Genomic DNA, 18312 nt, shown 5'->3' with positions numbered 1-18312 from the left:
GATGAAGTATGATATTTAAGAATTGGATGAACTATATATGTCCATGTCTTTCTTTTGTGCCAACCATATCTTGCTAAACAAGTTTACAAATGACCAAGACAATGTACATTATGCCACCTTGAATACAAGAGACTTTGTTAAGTATAATTCACACACACACACATTGATAATTTATGACATACAAAAGTACAAGTGCAAATGCAGTTAAGATATTGAAGGGGACATATTTTTAGGGCTGCTTGACGATATTAAGTAATGGACATAATTTAGGAACCTATATATATAAATAACTAGTTTCTTATTCGCAAAATGTTAAATCTAACTTTGCATGCTGAATGGATTTTGACCTTCTGTGAGAGTGACTGGAGGTGGTTAGAACTAATTAGCATGTTGTAGCGTATTCTTAAATCTTGGTGGGTTTTGGATGAGTTATCATGTTATGAAAACTTTAGACACGGGCTTTATTTGTTATGTAAAGATAAAATCATATTTTTATATTTGATTTTTGTAGAAATTGTATAAAGGTAAGAAATCATTTGAGAAGAAACAATGTTAGCATTTTCATCTAGTGTCATCTATATAAAGTTCATTGGAGGAAGTCCCAAAAGATGCTTCTTGCTGTTGATAAATGTTTGTTCCCTTGCACTTTCAGATATGTTAGTTGTGCAGAAGAGTATTGGAGCTTAAGAAGCACAATTTTTGAGATTTTGATCGCCCTAAAATCTCAGAGATTTCAAACCGAATAATTAACCTATCTGATACCTGTAATGGGTGTATATGCTTACCTCAGAAAAAAAATAAACTATTTTCATGTTATAAGGCAGATACAACAAATATCAAAGGAAGACCCACAATGGCTATTTCTCTAAAAGATTTGATCATTTTCTTGCTTTTCTGTAGCAGTTCATGTGAATTAGTGTTGTTCTGTTAGGGCTTTAAGTCAAAGATTGGAGATACAAGAGAAAAAATAATGAGGGAGGGATAATAAGAATTATACATATGTTGTTCTTTATACTATGTCATTGATGTATATATCACATTTGAGATGCATTGATTTACGTAACTTAAGTTATGCGTATTGTTGTATTTTCCTAAAATTTTAGAGTGAACTCATCTATATAAATGTATATGTGTATTTGTATTATGCTTTTATTGTATGTTATCATCAGACGTACTCATTTATATGTATAAACGGATAGGCATTGTGTGCTCTCAAAATTGAGATGTACTCATTTACAATAAAATAAGTACACTCTCATCAGTGGTGTGAAAAGCTGCAAAAGACGATATCTTGAGTGGCACATTAAAAATATCACCAATGATCTCTAATGACACAACTCCAAACCTAAGTGAAAGTACATAAAAACGAACAGCCCCTTCTCTAGTGCAAATATAGCATCACTATGGACATGCAGAACTAATAACGCAACATTCCCGTGTTATTATTAACGAACTTCGATGGCGTGTTATTGCATGTCACCAAAAGTTTATCCGTCACAGGTAATTATTAATCACCCACCTATTACCTTATGTGACAATTTTTTACATTATTTCTTCATGGGATTCATGCCAGTAAAAAACCTTCAGTACATGCACTTTTACCATTATTAGCGGTCATGAGTTTTTCCTTTTTGTGCCATAAGTTGTGTTTGTGTTGCTTCTAATGCGTTTTCCCATCTTCATTGGATTTTTTTTTTTTTTTGGAGCCATTGGACACTTGATTCCTTTGTAGTGAAAGTAATATATAAAGTGGTTTTTTTTACCAACTTGAGGGATCTTAATTGAAGCCCTTACTTGATTGTTTCTTGAAAAATGGAGAACTTATTAAGAAGTTACGAACGATGATATTTTTTAAAAGTCATAAGCAAAAAGTAAAGCATAGCTGTATACCCGGAAAATGAAAATTTTCCTAAAAGTAACAGTGTTTTTGCAAAATAATGTCAAGAAGGAACAGCTCTGTGAAAACCCGCCCTGTGTCCGAGCACATTCCCGGATACTTGTGTGCATGTAAGTATGTAAGCTTCCACCCTGATAACAAAACCTCCTCTTATCTATCTGGTGGGAGGGACCAGGATTCATCCTCACCACCACCTTCATCCGTCTCCCTCTCTTTCTCTCTGCGTCTTCCTTCGACCATGGCGTCCTCGCTCACCCAGACCTCGTGGGCGGTGGCGGACGCAACACTCCGGCCACTGTCCGCCAGCAAGGCCCAACCCACCACCAAGACCCTCCTTCTACCCGTTTCCTCCGGGAGCTCCTGTAGACTGCCCGGCAAAGTGAGTATACCTCTGCTTCAGTGGGGCAGAGCAAGATGGGCCCATTCTCCGGCGCCCCACATGGACGCCGGCTCGTCGATTTCGGTCGTCGCTGCTGCCGTCGTGGCTGAAACAGAAGCTTCCGAAGGGGAAGAAGCGGTTGAGTCGCCACCACAGGTGAAACCTAAGACCGGGAAGGCTGCACTTCTCCTGAAGAGAGACCGAGTAAGTATTGGAAAATCTCGTAATTGGGACGTTTCCTTTCGTCTTCTCTCTGTTCCTGAATTGGCCTTCCTCTTTCGGGTTTTCTTCTGAGAAGACAAGGTCGAAGCGTTTCTTGGAGATACAGAAGTTGAGGGAGAACAAGAAGGAATATGATTTGCCGGAGGCTATTTCGTTGATGAAGCAGACGTCGAGCACTAAGTTTGTCGAGACGGCTGAAGCTCATTTCAGGCTCAACATCGATCCCAAGTACAATGATCAACAATTGAGAGCCACGGTTGGCCCTGTTTCCGCTTTCAGACCAATGACTTGTTCAATTTCCCCTTTTTGGCATTATTTGAATGGTAATATTATTGATAACTTTTTTGCTTTTGGGTTTGCTTCTTATATTTTATTTGGTTTAGGTTAATCTACCGAAGGGAACTGGCCAAACTGTTAAAATTGCGGTCCTTGCTCAAGGTTAGTTTACATTTCTATTTTCCTTTCTGTTTTACATTTTAAAGTTCTACTTTTTTCTTTTGGGCGACCAAATGATCTTGTTTCTTTCTTATTGATGAAAACTCTGATATTAGTTATTTTATTCCCAACTAACATGTATAGATTTGGAAAGTGATTCGACTCATCTGTTAGTATGCTTGTATCCCGTTATTGAATCTTCTTATTCGTTCATTTCAAGCCGCCAAAAAGTACCTTAAAGAAAAATGATAAGGATGGTGTAGGAAAACCATAGTGAAGCCATTTCTTAATATAATAGAATTTGCATAAGCTAATTGGGTTTAGGTTCTTGTAATGGACCTTGTCAAGTTCGAGATGCGAGGAATGGAATTTATTCAAGAGTAGAGACAAGCAGTAGTTCTTTTTATGCTCGCTTCGCTTTCTGTTCAAGCTCCCACCTGTAGCCTTCCTCATTTGTTTGCCTCTGACCCCTCTCAATTACTCAGTCTGCCCCTGGAAAGGGATGCTAGTCAGCTCGGCGAAGTTGTAGGTCCAGTCAGATCCAGAGTTCTTCCTCACCTCTCCTGGTTCACATAAAAAAATCTTGTACTTTGCTGTCATTGCTATTGGTGGAAATCAGTTCTCCACAAGGGAAGAACATGCAGAGATCGAATGATTAGTTTTGATTTCTCATTATCGTGGGAATTCGTTATCAAGATGGTTCGTCGACCTTTTGTTTTAGGCTTTTAGCCTATAGACTAGACAAGCAGACGTCAGAAATTTATGGGTTACTGTTTAGAGTTATTTGCCATCTATTACAACTTGCATGTACAAACTGTCCTTTATCTCGCAATTTATAGCTAATTGTTACAGATATATCACTGTGTGGAGCTAAGCAAATCTTGGTGATGTTCAATGTCACATGGAGGGTTATTATTCTGTTCATTCTGTTTCTTCTTTATGCATCTAACTGTCCTTTGTTTATCTTTAAAAGTCATAACTTGGAGGAGCCTTATTAACTATATTCCATTAACCCTGTGATAGTGGCTAAGCATACTTGATCCATCATAATGGCTGACTGTATTTGTTCATAACCTGTGAATCTGAAGGTGAGAGGATAGATGATGCAAAGAATGCAGGAGCTGACTTGGTTGGTGGTGAAGACTTGATAGAACAAATTAAAGGAGGTTTTATGGAATTTGACAAGTTGATTGCATCCCCAGACATGATGCCCAAGGTCTTGTCCTCATTCTCTTTCAAATATCATTTTCTTTTTCTAGGTTTTGAGCTGTCAAGCAGTAAATCCTTGACGATCTGTTTTGTTGTGTTCTTTAAATATTTCTGTGTAATTCTCAGAACATCGTGAGAAGTTCAGTCCATATCCGTTGTGGGCATTAAAGCATTTATAGGACCTTTCCCTAGTATGAGAGGTTCGGCAAGGACGCACCTGTTTTTTCTTATCGAAGAAAGTCTTCAAAGATTCTATATGAATTTCCAAACAAAACCGAGATAGCTAACTTTCAGAAAACTCTAACGAGGGAGGGAGATATCTATGCTTCAACCTTTTCATGGTTTGCACATAACTAGTAAACATTGCAAATGAATTTCTAACTTGTTAATTTTTATTTGTATATTTATACTATAGTTCTACTGAAGAAACATGGAGATACTCCCTGCAATAAAGCAACAAAAGGGGGCTATCTGTTGTTTTACATGGGCACAACAGTATGCTTCTGCAGTTGCTACCAGAAGTTGCTCTATGACTCTTAAGCAATGTACTTCAAGAATAACAGTGCAAATCTTTTCCTATTCTAGGAGAATCTACCGCAAGTACCCCTGCAATTTTCTGGCATCTTACCTTTTGAAACGGAATTAGATCAGAGAATGATGAAGGGCTTGAAGGGGCGGAGAACATTCTTTTGTCCCTAAAAGTGTAATTTTAACTAGCATCTGTAGGATGCTTTAGTTATGTGGGAGAGCTTCATTTAAGCACTTAAGTGTTTAAGTAGTTCATAATGGTGTTCGTCACACTGATAAGTTACAAAAACCATACTAAATGGCATTGTTAATAACATAGGTAAATGTGGAGAGTGTAAAATTAATATCTAACTTGATATAACAAACTCAATTTTAGAGGATGTGAATTTTGGCTAGTCTGGCTCTTGGAAAATCACATCCCACACTGCATATTAAATGTGTAAAATTTAAAATGTGTCATGTCATTCATAACATCTAACTTGATTAAAAGAACTCACCTTTGGAGTATGTGAATTTTGAGCTAGTCTGACTCATTTAGTTTAGAAATCACATCTCAGTTTAAAGTCATGCCTGATTAGGTCAGAAAAAAATTAGGTTCAATTTAGCCTAGACATGAATGCTGGCTCTGATGCTCCATTGATATCCTAGTTTGAAGTAAATCCAGCCAATGGAATGAAATGAAGCAAAATTATTCTCAAGTTACATATCCTTGTCATTAAGCTTAATGTTTTTCCATAGTTCCATGCTCTTGTATAGAAGTTTCTGCCTATCCCCCAGCATTTTAAATAGTTAATGCCTCAATTCTCATCAAATCGTCTCTTCTTTTGGCAGCCATGTGATATGAATCTGCTTGCTTAAATCCTTGTAATTCTCTAAGAAAAATCTGAAGTTCTATAGAACACTGTCAAACCATATCCAGCATTATGTTTATTGCAAACCACATTCTTGAACTAATGCTTCTCTTCGATCTTGCTAGTGCTATTGCAGTCCAATGCTTTAAATTTTTCATTATGATACCCAATGTATGCTTGTCTGGTACCCTCAAAATATGAATTTGAGACGTTAGTCTTAATGCCTTCACTGCTTTCTGAAGTTGTGTAGAGCACACTTGACAGAGTGCACATTTTTTACTGGATGGCAAAGTCTGATGTATCCGACTTTTTTTTTTTTTTCAGAAATCTTTGTCATCCTTGTATTACAGTATCTCTCCTAGCTCTACACTATCTCTCCCCTAGTTCCTGATTTTCCTATCACAAAGACTGAGTTTCAGGCTTATGAAACTGCTATGAGATGCATGGACTGCCCAGATTAGCTCCTTTTATTTTTTCGAATATTCTACGCCTTTCACCTTGTTGATTATCAGACTTAATGTACCACAAATAAATATAGCCATAAGGTATAATACAGAAATTTTGAAATATGGACAGGTTCATTATAATCTTGATCAGTTACACTGTTGTAAATTCTCAAATTCTATGCACTTGTGGGGGAAAGCCTCAGATTCCAATTGTGAAGCTTTGTCATGATACTTTTTCAATTATTTTATGGCCTTAGGAGTAATTCTAAATTTTTTTCATAATGAAACTCCATCGTCTTTGTACTGTACTGACTCTAGGATGGGTTTATGGCCTTGTCACAAATGTCACCGGAAATTTTTGAGAAAGAAAAGTTCACCACGGGTCTGAAAATCTCACTATGTCTTTGATTAATTGTCTTATGCCACCAAGCTTTTTGCCGCATCCTGAGATCCTTTAACTGTTCCCGTTCTACCATGTGGCCAGCTGTTTATCCATCCATCTTGAGTTGTCTGTCCCCTTAGGGAAAGCCTCTCTGATGAGTTATGTGCTACTTTTTTTCTTCTGATTAGTCTATTGGATTAATAAATTTGATACATTGGTTAATGCTAGGAAATTAACCTGAATACTTGGTCTAGTTCTCCTTTAACTTTGTAAATTAATTTCAGGTTGCAAGTCTTGGGAAAATTCTTGGACCAAGAGGGCTCATGCCAAATCCAAAAGCTGGCACAGTAACAACTGATATAGCACAGGTATGTTAAAATAAGTCTTGCTGTAGCAATATTTAGTTTGCTTTATGTATTTAGAAGTGAACCCATTAGTTAAGCAATGTTAGAGAATAATACACTGGTATGGCTCTACTGCTAACTATGTAGTCAAAAGGTCGCGGCTAGGCTATCTTGGCATGAGTCTACTGCCTAGATGCCTAGGCAACCATCTGGTGTGAGGCACCAAGTTCTTTCTCTGTTATTTATGTAAGAGGCTAGAATTTTTGCAATTGTTGTGCTGGCTTTTCAGAAGTTAGATTTTTGCAATTTTCCATTCTTTGCATTAGTTTTGTTAAATACCTTCAATTGTTTTTCATTTCTAAAATTACTAGTACATATCAATGATCCTCAAACCTTTGACTGGTTTTGTTTTCTTTTACAATTGTTGTGCATTTTTAAAGTTTGAAATGTTTAAGTTTGTTCTTTTACTTGTTAAACAGACCCCTTTCAGTGGTACAAAATGAGCAATCTAGATGCATACGCCTTGAAACTGATTTCAGTTCTTGTTATATTGCTTGATGGTGATGTGATGTTGAACAGTTGTTAGATTAAACCTGAAGTTTCCTTCACTAATTAGCATGACTGATTGTTGTTGACAAGAATTTGATTCTTTTATTGTACTTCCTTCAGGCCATAGCAGAATTTAAGAAGGGAAAGGTTGAATATCGAGCAGATAAGACTGGAATAGTTCACATACCCTTTGGGAAAGTGAACTTCAGTGAGGAGGATCTCATGGCTAACTTGATCTCAGTAATTGTATGTTTTTTTTCAATGATATATGTTATTGGTTAATTGTACCTACATAAATCTGAATATGCTGATTTTTTTTCTTTTTATTTGATAGAAATCAGTAGAAGCTAACAAGCCATCTGGTGCAAAGGGAGTGTATTGGAAAAGTGCACATGTATGTTCATCAATGGGACCGTCAATTCGGTTAAACGTGAAGGGAATGCTTGATTACAAGGCCCCGAGCATATAAAACTGTTCCTGGTGGCTCTTCGGATGTCATGTCTTTTTGTCCTGTGTAAATCACTTATCCAAAGATAGAAAGGCAAAGAGGGAACATGCTTGGGAGAGAGAGAGAGAGAGAGAGAGAGAGAGAGAGAGAGAGAGAGAGAGAGATTTCCTGTAAAAAGCAGATGCAGGAGATAATTTATTAGCCTTGTTCTTGTTTTCTTCAGCCATAGATGTAGAACTTTTTTATGTTCAAGATTTGCGGGTGTATTCTTCTCCATGCACAAACAGCCTTTTTTGCGCTCGCTGGTAGAAATTGCCGCGTTTCATTTACCATAAGCTGAGATGAGAGCTTCAAAGCATGTATTTACTTGTGCCATGTCTGACATGAAGACGTGCACGCCTTTGGGCAATTTTGCTGAAAGATGTCTCTGCAATACGACATTGCTGTGTTGGCACAGAGAATTTGAAGAGATGAAGTGGAGTAAGAGAGATCTGCAGAAGTTATCTGACAATCTTTCTTGGTTTCGCTCCTTAGAACATCATTTTGCTCTGTCTTGATATTCTTTCTATGTTTGGTAAATCCGTCTGAAGGCTTTTTAAGTTCAAGCCATGGATTTGAGCTCTTGTTGGCAACCGAGAAGCAATTTCTGAAGAGGGGCATCTGGTTCATGAGTACTTTCTGCCAATTGTTTAATTCAGTCTTTTTATCTTTTTTACACCTGAATCTACCGGGGGTTTCAAGATCCAAGTTGGTTGTACCAATAACATAAGAATGAACTCCCCACTGGTGTCTTTTATATAAAAACAGGTTCACGCAATTTGATGCAATTCTTACTTTTTCTGGGTCGCCAAAAAGCCCGTCGGATCGGTCCTATTAAGAGGTTGGAGTGACTCAAAATGGCCGGAAAGGGGTTGTCCCATTTCAGTTGCCAACTTCTTTTCTCAAGTAAGTTGAGCTCGACTGGTTTGAGCTTAATGTGTTAATTAAAGTCAAGTTCGAACCAGAAGATGAACCCAATATAATGTAGTAGTGCCCTCCGAATCCGTTTTTCTACATTTTCTTTTCATTTTTTTGCTAAAAAAAGTAGGGGACTTACCCCCCAGGAGGGTTGCAGCGAAGTTTGAACAAGATGAACCTTCCTAGTCAAGGAAGTGGCAGTATAGTTGCTAAAGAACAGACTGCTCACCCGACACGGTCATACACACCTTAAAGAGAATGACAGGCATTTAACGTGGTTCAGCATGACTGGCTCAAATCGGAGTAAGCTAGATAGACACTTCCTTTATTAAAACAGATCGCCCGCACAGCTGACGTGGAGGAGGAGAAAAAACAGTTCTCGAACCAGGGAACCTGAGAATAAAGGTAAGATATGGTCTTCTCAAGAAAGGCGATCCAATCTCAAAACAAAACAGGCAACCATCCAACGGTAAAAGACAAGAGAATATTGTCTTAACCGAAAGCAGCACTGTCTACATAAATCATCTATATTAGACTTTTTTTTTTTTTTGGTTACTCAGGATGAACGAATGCTAAAGTTAGGAATGAAATTTTCATGAGAGGACTACATAAAAAAAAGAAGGTGATTTCCACAAGCATAAAATGTAACTCCAGTTATTTGGGGAGAAAAATGGCTGTTATTAACACATCATCACCCAGCATGAATATCGGGAATCACTGAAGTGGACACATTATTCCATGCACCAGTGAATAGAAATTTAATAAAAAAGAAAACATGATATCAAAGCAAAAAAGGGTGTCTATCGATATGTTCTCTTCCATTTTCTCCAAAAAAATCGCCTCCAAAAAGATCAGTCGTTGTCTTGCAAGCTTCATTGAGTTGAACAAAAAGCTGCTTCATCCATATGCGTAAAAGGTTATAGCTCCACTTACAATGATATTTTAAGTTTTTATGATATCATGAAGAGGTTGAATGTTGCTGATCCATGTAGACTTATCCAGAAGCTAGATTTCAAATAGCAGAGGTAGCAGGCCTCCACTGAAGATCTTTTTTGCAAACTCAAGAATAGTTTCAGTTCTGAAAGTTTACCATTCTTTTCCCCCTTGAAAATCTATCCACCTCACTTCAAGAGCAGCGCTTTCTTGTTCGGGCCCATCAGATCAGAGATCTTCCTCTGGCCTCCATCTGCAGTTAGAAGTTAGCACCCAATGCCTTAATACCGTAATGAATTATATCACTCATTTCAGTAGCGAGATAAGGGTCCCTTGTTTTAAATTGTCTCATTTCATTTTCTAGAGGATATTATTTCTGGTGCAATTTTTCCTATTTCTGCAGCTACGAGTTGTATTTTTAACTTATACGGAGCTATCTCCTGATTATGAGCAATTACAGCACGACGGGTTGCCAATATGAAAATCAACTTGTTTTCTCGACTTCCACACATGTTGCCCCAGATTTATTTGACGTTACCTTAAAAAGTCTGAGGCGCTGTCAAGCCACACTGGAAGCCAGGGGAAAACGTGGGCCTTTAACAGCGGCAGGGCCAGAAATTTTAGTGTTGATGGAACTAATGTTGTCCCTCCCACCCTTGAGAGCAACTACTCTCCTTCAATTGTAGAAAGATGAAAGCAGTAGGTATTGCACAACAAGGATGCTGAACTTGGTCAGATGAGAAATGGGAATTGATACGAGATTTGACTCTGAAAATCCAGTGACCAAGCTCAAAACCACCCGTTAGATAAGTTTAATGATTTGATAAGCGAATATCGTGAACCATACAACATATTAGGAGAGGCATGTAACGTCAAGCAGAAATGGAGACCTGAAAATTTAGACATTTTAAATATATGAATACAAAGAACAAGTAAACAGATGTTGCTAATTTACATATTGATAAGGCCTTTACATTGTTACACCAACAATTTTGAAAAATACCCATAACCTCCCCCTTGAAAATCGTGAGGGGTTAGCTCATAAAACACCTTATTTTAGACATCACATCAATGTTTCGGGCACATAATTTACTTTCCAACTAAGCTCATAACTTCTCTCCAGCATTCCCCATTAGCCCATACTGAAGGACAGGAAAAGTAAGGAACGTTAGGGGGAAAAAAAAAGAAAGAAAAAAGAAGACCAAGGACATTATTTGAAACAGATGAAGTTTACACTTTACAGTACCTCTGGATGGTCTTTCAATCCAAGGTCCATTCATGATGTTAAGGATGCTGCATGCATCACTGTATTCCAGGTGGGGAAGGAGCTTCGGTGTGAGCAGAAAGCATCTAATATTTGATGACACAGACATGTCATGGGGTTTTCATCAGAAAGAATACAAAAATCGAACATGTAAAAGGATGACTAAAAGCCTATGGTCCTTACTGTGGTGTGTTGGGTTGGCTAGCAGCTCTCACAAGTTGCTGGAACATCTTCCTTTCATTCACAGGATCCATACCTGTCACAGAATAAAAATTAGAAGCCACAGAAGAGGCCCTCAAGTAGGTTTCAAATGATCAAGCATTTACCTTGATTTATCTCATCAACCACCCGAAATGGACAATTTGTCAGGTCCTGAAGCGAGACCAAGTAAAGAATAGTGGATACAGATCGTTCCTGGAGAAAAAAAAAGTGAAAAGGATGAAACCTACTAAATTCACCTGCTTCAATTTAAGTTAATGAACCAAAATAATATTGCGTACTCCTCCAGATTGATGATGAGCACTTAGCACCTGAAGTTCCCCTGTTTGCCTGGTAACAGCATAAAAATATAAGGCAGCAAATAGAAAGAAACTCTGGCTTCAAATTACAAGATCTCATTGTTTAGATGCTCCAACACACTCGTCCACCAACATGCATACAAGAGTACCTAAAACCTCTTCCAAGACCATAGAAGGAAAAAGAGGAACAAAGGAAATATTATTAAAAATTGGCTCAAACAAGCCAATCACAGAAATACAAAGGGAAAAAAACCCTATATATATAAAATTTCTTTCTTTCTTTGTTGCCTGAAGCCCTTGAGAACTGCAGTGCCTCGAGAACTGCAGTGCCTCTCTTACCGTGACTCTCTGCCATCCCCTTTTTTTTTATTCCTAAGGCAAGCCTGGATTTGATACCAGCCATTGCACCCCCTCCTAGTGTGCAAAGATTAACTGCACTTAAGAAGAATTACACAAGGCACAATGCAAAAAGAACAGAACCAAATCCCACTTTGAGGGGGGAATCTCCAGCACCTAGTGCAAGACAAATTTTAGCATACTTGACACAGCACTTTAACCCTAATTACAATGTGTATAAAGGGTAGATGGACTCAGGTCCCATTTTTGGGTCAACCCACAACCTGCTGACTCCAAGTCCCAAACGCAGAGAAGAGGCATCCAAAAAGACAACTATGTCCCAACTAATGGTTATGTTGCATCATATGTTTGAGAAAAAATTTCTTGCTTCCTGGCTAAGACCAACTGTCATTGGCATGGCCATTTATGACTTATATAGTACAGTTCATATCTGCATGTTGTTTTGTCACGTTTACTTTGTTACTAAGACCTAGTTTCATGGAACGGCCATTTAAGAACCAATTATAGACTATAGTTCTATTGAAAATGATTTTGCCTGAAACCTCCATGGGTTTTATGCAACAGTTGAAAAGTTGAGGTCTAGCAAAAGGTTGTCATTTGATTTAGCAGTAGCTGCAATGCATCAAGTTGCCTTTTGACTAACAAGTCGACAAACAGTTGGGTCCTGCTACAGTGAGTTCGTACTGCAACAAATTGCAAAACCAGCACATGTTGAACATGTCAGAAGATCAAATTTTCTAGCTCTCTAAAATCTATATTTTAAAGCATATCTCGATCAATATTTCTAACCAAATATACCAAACGATGGTTATTGATGTATTAGGTAGATCAATTGATATCGAGTAAACTCGATCTTAAACATGATTGTCATCATATTAACAAAGAAAGAGATAAAAGGAGAAATATGTCAATATCCGATAAAACAGAATATAAAAAGTCTGTCCGGAAAAAGAAGCAACAAAAATGTCCCCTGATGCAATGTTTCAAAACTAACCAAATGTGCAATATCATTGCTCACCTAAATTTGACTTTTATAAGTATTCCGTACTTATCAAAATCCTTGTCATGCTCATCTGCATAAGGAAAATTAAAATTAAAGAGTATATATGAATTTCATGTGTATATTTTTTATCAAATATTTAACTACCAAGTGAGACTTCTCCTGCTACAGCCATCTCTTGAAAATTGCAACTGAAAGTTCCATTAATTTTATCTACTAGATCCCTTAGTGTTGGAAGCCAAGCATCCTGCAAAATTGTTTTATCCAATTGATAAACTTTAGAGATACTTTTGACCTTAGTCAATGACAAGGTAATGGAAGGCATTGGCAAAAACTTGAACTATGATATTGATGCATAAACCCCACCTTGAGAGTGTTTACTTCTGCCAAACATTTACCAACTTCTTTGCAATCATTTTCCAGTTTCTTAAGAAGGTTATCAATCTGCATAAATACCACAAAGCATATGAGAAGCTGCTACTGCATTGCTGAAAAAAAAGGAAATTTGGGTTACCTGATGTTGACGATGCTCATATTCCTCAAGAACATTTTGGTTGAGTAAAAGAATAGAATTTGCATGAGATACAGTATCTTGGATAGCAGCTTCTAGTTCCTCAACAGTTGTAGGCATCTGCAGTGAAAAATAATAGAAACATGAGAAATAACCTGCTCTCCAAGAGAACATGTGCACAGATGCAAGAAGATAATAAGGTACCCACTTCTAGGTACATATACAAACATGGCCAGGTTCACCACTGTCCATGCATTTGCAGGAAACTAGAGAAACTCTTTCAGACCTTTATGTTTGAATCAAACTTCTGACCAGATAGAAAAACTGATCATCTAGATACAGAAAAAACCTGCCTGGGTCAAGAGGCCAGATGTGTTGATAAAAACCAGATCACTTATGAAGATTCAAAAATCTTAGCTATAACTAGCTTTCTAGCCTCGTTTTATTTCATTGATGTTTAAATACATGAGTCAGTCGATTTTGATTGTGCAAACCTTGAGCTAAAACCATACGTTTCAACTTGAAAAACATTCACATAAACAGCGCAAACATCATCAACCCCATTTGCTTGTAAAACAGGACAACAGCCCATAGGTCCAGAGATATCTATCTAAGCAACATCACCATCAGCATCATGAAGCCTTACACCAATTACTAAGCAAGAAAGCAATGATGGTTACTATCCTCGAAACAAATTATTCATCTACATTTGTCATCCAAATGCACAACCTCCACCAAGGTCAACACAAGAAACAGCTGGCCAACCAGCAATTGGGCCCTCACATTTAAACAGTCTGAAGGGCATGTAGATGCAAGAGGAAACAAATAGGAACGAGATCTGGTAATTAAACCTGATTGTCTGGTTAGAGCTCAATTCCAGCCTAATCTTGTACATGAGCTATATGGGAAATAAGCTAGCTTAGCATGTTCATAAGATAAGAACAAAACAAAAATCGGTTTCATTCCACTACACAATCAAACGCCAAGCCTATCTTTCAAAATATTTCCTCCAAATTGTCATTGGCATAAACATAAACAAAGAATGTTCATAAAAATTAAATGAAAGATGGTTTCTACATTCCTTGACAATTAAATATTAAGTTCTCCATCCCAAAATACTTCACCCAGGTTCAAGCCCAAGTGCTTGGTGAATAGAATGTAGCTGATGGTTCAAACTTATAAAGATAAAAGAGATAAAATAAAGCAAGTCATCAGATATTTTATTTGATTTACATAAACTTCTCAGACTACGTTTTACAGACATCAAGAAACTTAGGGGTAATTGAAACATCAGTGAAGCACCTCAAGAAAAGCTGTAGCAAGTTCTGGGGTGATCCTAGCAATTGATTCAGCATATTCCTTTGCCTCTTGAAGACGATGCTTGTGTTTCTCAGCTTCGTGCTTACCTAGATAGAAGTAAAAGAGGTAAAGGGATTAAACGATATACGAGTACATATTAATTTACAACAAAAATAAACTAACAATGATATTAGAACTCTATGGTACTGAGGAATATGCCCATTAATAAAGACAAAAGCTGTATCAATGACCCAAAATGCTCAAACAGGAAGTGCAATATGAGCACAGCATAAACCAAATGCTAGTAGCAGTTAGCACTTCATAATATAAGATCTATGTCACACGGACTCACCAAAACAGCCAAAGTACTCAAGTCATAAGACCTATGTCCAATGGACTCACCAAAACAGCAAAAACACCTGAGTCGACATGACTCGCATGCAGGTGCAGGTGTGCCCCTGACATGGCACCGGTGTGTGAACATGAATCCAGTGGTCAAACTATGTCGAAATCATTTTTGTCCGCTTTTTTATTTTTTTTAAAAGATACATCTGTTTTCCAGTTTTTTTCTGTTTTGCTGCATCTGTTATACTGTTTTTAGTATCGTACGACATACTTTTGCAGTTTACTACTAGATATTACATGTTGTTCATAACTTTACATTTGCATATGCCATAAGGTCATACATGCTGTTGCTGTTTGTAAGTTTTCTTAATCTGGAAACATGTTCTTTTATATGTATTAATTGCATAAATTTCATTAATCAGTTCTGTTACATTTAATATATATATGTTTCTGTAATATCTATTATATATTTATACAATTATAGATTTAGAACACTAGATGTATAACAATTACTTGTTTAATGCCTACTTATGAGTAAGATTGTAAAATCTGAAATGAGACTCTAGAGTATGTATATTACATGGAAAAAATAGAATGTTACAGATTTTGGTCTAGGATGTGACTTTGTATTATATAATATACACACACCTTTGATGCACTTGCGCCCATGTTTTTCTGAAATATGTCATACCCATCGCATCCGCACCCGCACCCACACCCATGTGACATAGTATAAGACCATCTCCATTATTTTAGTTCTCTTTTCATTTTATACACCTGTCCAAAGGCAATGTTTTCACCATGTTAAGCAGTTATGGCATAGGAAGTCTGTACCTAAAATTTCAGAATAGGCAGCCTCTCGTAATAGGAAATTATCTGGACCTAATTTCCTCCATCAGGTCCCTCATCCCTCACACCTAAACAAGGTTATGTCAAAATTCCCAATGCAAAAACCTTTCAATTTCACTTGCATGGTTTCACCCAAAAAAAAAAATCACAATGAAAAACCTATGTCACTGAGGTGGTTGTATGGCTGTGGCACTTTCAGGAAAAACTTAGGTGTACTTGTGTGAAACAGTAAAATGTAGAGAGAGCCTCTTTTTATAACAAAGGGAAACTTAAAAGTAAGAAGGTAAAAAAATTAAAAGAAAACTGTATAAAAAGAGTCTCCCTTTGTAAATGATACTAAAAGAGATGTTTAAAAAATTATTTCATAATAACCCTAACAATCCTTGATCTCAATCCTACCCCTGCCTCTCCAGCACTAGCAGAGTAAGTCATCCACTCTTCTTCCACCTTCTTCCTCCCCCTCCATCCTCCCTCCTCCTTTCAAATCCTCCTCCACTTATCTTTTTGTTTCGGTGAGGACTGCCACACCCAAGCAGCACTGCACCTGCATCGCATTAACACAAGTGTGGCACCCAGAATGGTGTGTCACTATATCCTAATGAAAAAACTAACTTCCGAGCTTTTTATTGCATGAATATTCATAATCCTCTCAAGAAAATGTTTCCGACATTTCACTGTTATGTTATAACATGCATAAATTAGAAAATCATTATCTAGGCATGTGGCAGATTAAGAAATAGATTGCTTGTGCAGGGTATACAGGCTAACTAAATGGCACATTAAAAATTTAAAATCATTTTCATGGCAAATTCTAGACGAATTATGAGTTATAATATAATATCTACAGGTGCTCGTATGAATACACTCAAATGTATATTTTTATGTATCTATGTTGTCAAGGCGCCCAGGCGCTGCCTAGGCATAAAAGGTTACCAATTTTTTTTATTTTTTTAGTTATGTAAATATGTCAAGTTATTTTAATTAACTAATACTAATATTTAAAATATGGAGAGTAGTAATACAACAAGCATAATCAACTTAAACAATCAAAATTTAATTGTTTACTTCATTGAATATGCAAAATCAATAGAAGTATAACATTACTCATTAAATGTAATCTAATACAAGAAACAAAAAAAAAAAAACTAGATCTAATCTCCAGAAGAAGGAATGTAAATCCGCAAGAAGGATTTAATCCATTTGTACTTAAAGAAGGACATAACCATACTAATGTATACATATAACATGTATGAGGTATCCCAATGCCATACATATGTATACATATGCGTATGTATATGCAGATAATGTCTAAGACTCTAATGTATACATGTAAGAACACAGACACGTCTGTAATTTGATATACATGTAATCTATTCCTTTCGTATTTCTTTTTCTTTTTATATTTCCTTTCCTGTAATTTCTCTCTATCCCCAAATGGCATCTACTTAATGAGAGAATTGCTGTCAGGGATGTGAAACAGTAGCACAAAGAGCCTTTGGGCATACCCAGCTGCATTCCTTCCCTTTGCAGTGAAGAATTTTGTCGTATCCCATGTACACTATTATCTGGTTATAACTATTAACGTTTGGCAAGTGGGGCAGGTCGGGCTGGATCAGGGTCCAGACCCAGACCCAAACCCCACCCACGTGGTGAAGAGAAGCCCGACGTCCGGGCTCTCCATCTTCTTGCTGGTTCGATTGTGAGAGAAGTAGGAGGCGGAAGAAGGGCAGCGGCGACAAAGGTGAAGGGCGGCGGCAGTGGCCCACAGGTGAGCCCTGTCGATCCCTCTCTGTCTCTTCTGTTTTCATCTTCTTTCTCACCCTCTATCGTTGTTCTTCTCCCCCTCGCCATTCCCTGTCAGTCTCCCCCTTTCCCGATTTCTCTTTCGTAAGCTCTCACACCCTCTCGTGTTCTCTCCCTCTCTCTTCTTTCTTCTCCTCCCCCCTCTCTTTGATCTTTGTCTGTCTCCCCCTCTGTCCCGAGTCTTCTCCATTGAATCCCTCTCTCACTCTCGCAAGCTCTCACTGCCTGTCTCCCTCATTCGCTACTCTCTCATCTCTCTGTTCGCACTGTCTCCATGTCTCTTCTATCTTCTCCGTCTTCTCACCCTCTGTCGCACCGGTACTCCTCTCCCTCTTGCCGTTTTCTGTTTGTTTCTTATTTGTCCGAGTTCTCTGTTCAATCCCTCTCTCTCGCAAGCTTTCACTCCCTCGTTAGCCTCTCTCACATTCTCTTTGTTCATTCCTCTCTCTGACTGCACTCTCTCTCTCTCTCTACTGCCAAGTCTCCTCTCACTCGCAGCATTTCTCCCTCTCGTCTGTCTCTTTTCCCATGTCCGATTGCAGCCTCTAACCGTGCATGTGTTTCCCTCAGCCGCAGCAGCTCTCTCACTGTCGGATCCCCTCTTCTCGTGGCAAACCCCTCTTTTGATCTCTTTTTTGCTCATTCTCACCCTATTTAGTGTTGTTTGATCAGATTGAAGCTTGGGAACACGTCTTTCCCCTCATAACAGCGAATAGAAGACATTGGAGGTGATGATAACATTTAATTTTAAGCGCTTGGGGATCAGTCGAGTGCTTGAGGTGGCTG

General features: G+C 37.8%; 2 protein-coding genes across 3 annotated transcripts in view; one reads left to right on the top strand and one right to left on the bottom strand.

Moving 5' to 3' along the window:
* Positions 1–2037: 2037 nt before the first annotated feature.
* LOC116249120 (50S ribosomal protein L1, chloroplastic) lies at positions 2038–7966 on the top strand. The gene is made up of 7 exons (XM_031622262.2): positions 2038–2480; positions 2575–2754; positions 2882–2936; positions 4022–4149; positions 6634–6717; positions 7363–7488; positions 7577–7966. The coding sequence occupies exons 1-7, from the start codon at positions 2136–2138 to the stop codon at positions 7709–7711; spliced, it is 1053 nt and encodes a 350-aa protein (XP_031478122.1). The 5' UTR covers positions 2038–2135; the 3' UTR covers positions 7712–7966.
* Positions 7967–10465: 2499 nt separating this feature from the next.
* Positions 10466–18312, bottom strand: part of LOC116248057 (structural maintenance of chromosomes protein 5) — a 66028-nt gene continuing 58181 nt past the window's right edge. Inside the window, exons 21-30 of one of the 2 annotated variants that reach the window (XM_031620633.2) lie at positions 14533–14636; positions 13234–13350; positions 13086–13163; positions 12867–12966; positions 12738–12792; positions 11345–11393; positions 11171–11258; positions 11028–11100; positions 10827–10930; positions 10466–10722 (exon numbers count right to left, since the gene is read on the bottom strand). In XM_031620633.2, the coding sequence (XP_031476493.1) occupies positions 10670–10722; positions 10827–10930; positions 11028–11100; positions 11171–11258; positions 11345–11393; positions 12738–12792; positions 12867–12966; positions 13086–13163; positions 13234–13350; positions 14533–14636 (821 nt within the window). In that variant the 3' untranslated portion in view covers positions 10466–10669. Of the gene's footprint in view, positions 10723–10826; positions 10931–11027; positions 11101–11170; positions 11259–11302; positions 11394–12737; positions 12793–12866; positions 12967–13085; positions 13164–13233; positions 13351–14532; positions 14637–18312 lie in introns of those variants that run through there. The other variant, XR_004170955.2, reaches the window with a different exon arrangement.

This window comes from Nymphaea colorata, chromosome 2 (assembly GCF_008831285.2).
Source record: "Nymphaea colorata isolate Beijing-Zhang1983 chromosome 2, ASM883128v2, whole genome shotgun sequence".
Taxonomy (NCBI): domain Eukaryota; kingdom Viridiplantae; phylum Streptophyta; class Magnoliopsida; order Nymphaeales; family Nymphaeaceae; genus Nymphaea; species Nymphaea colorata.
This window is presented reverse-complemented; position numbering and strand designations above follow the sequence as displayed.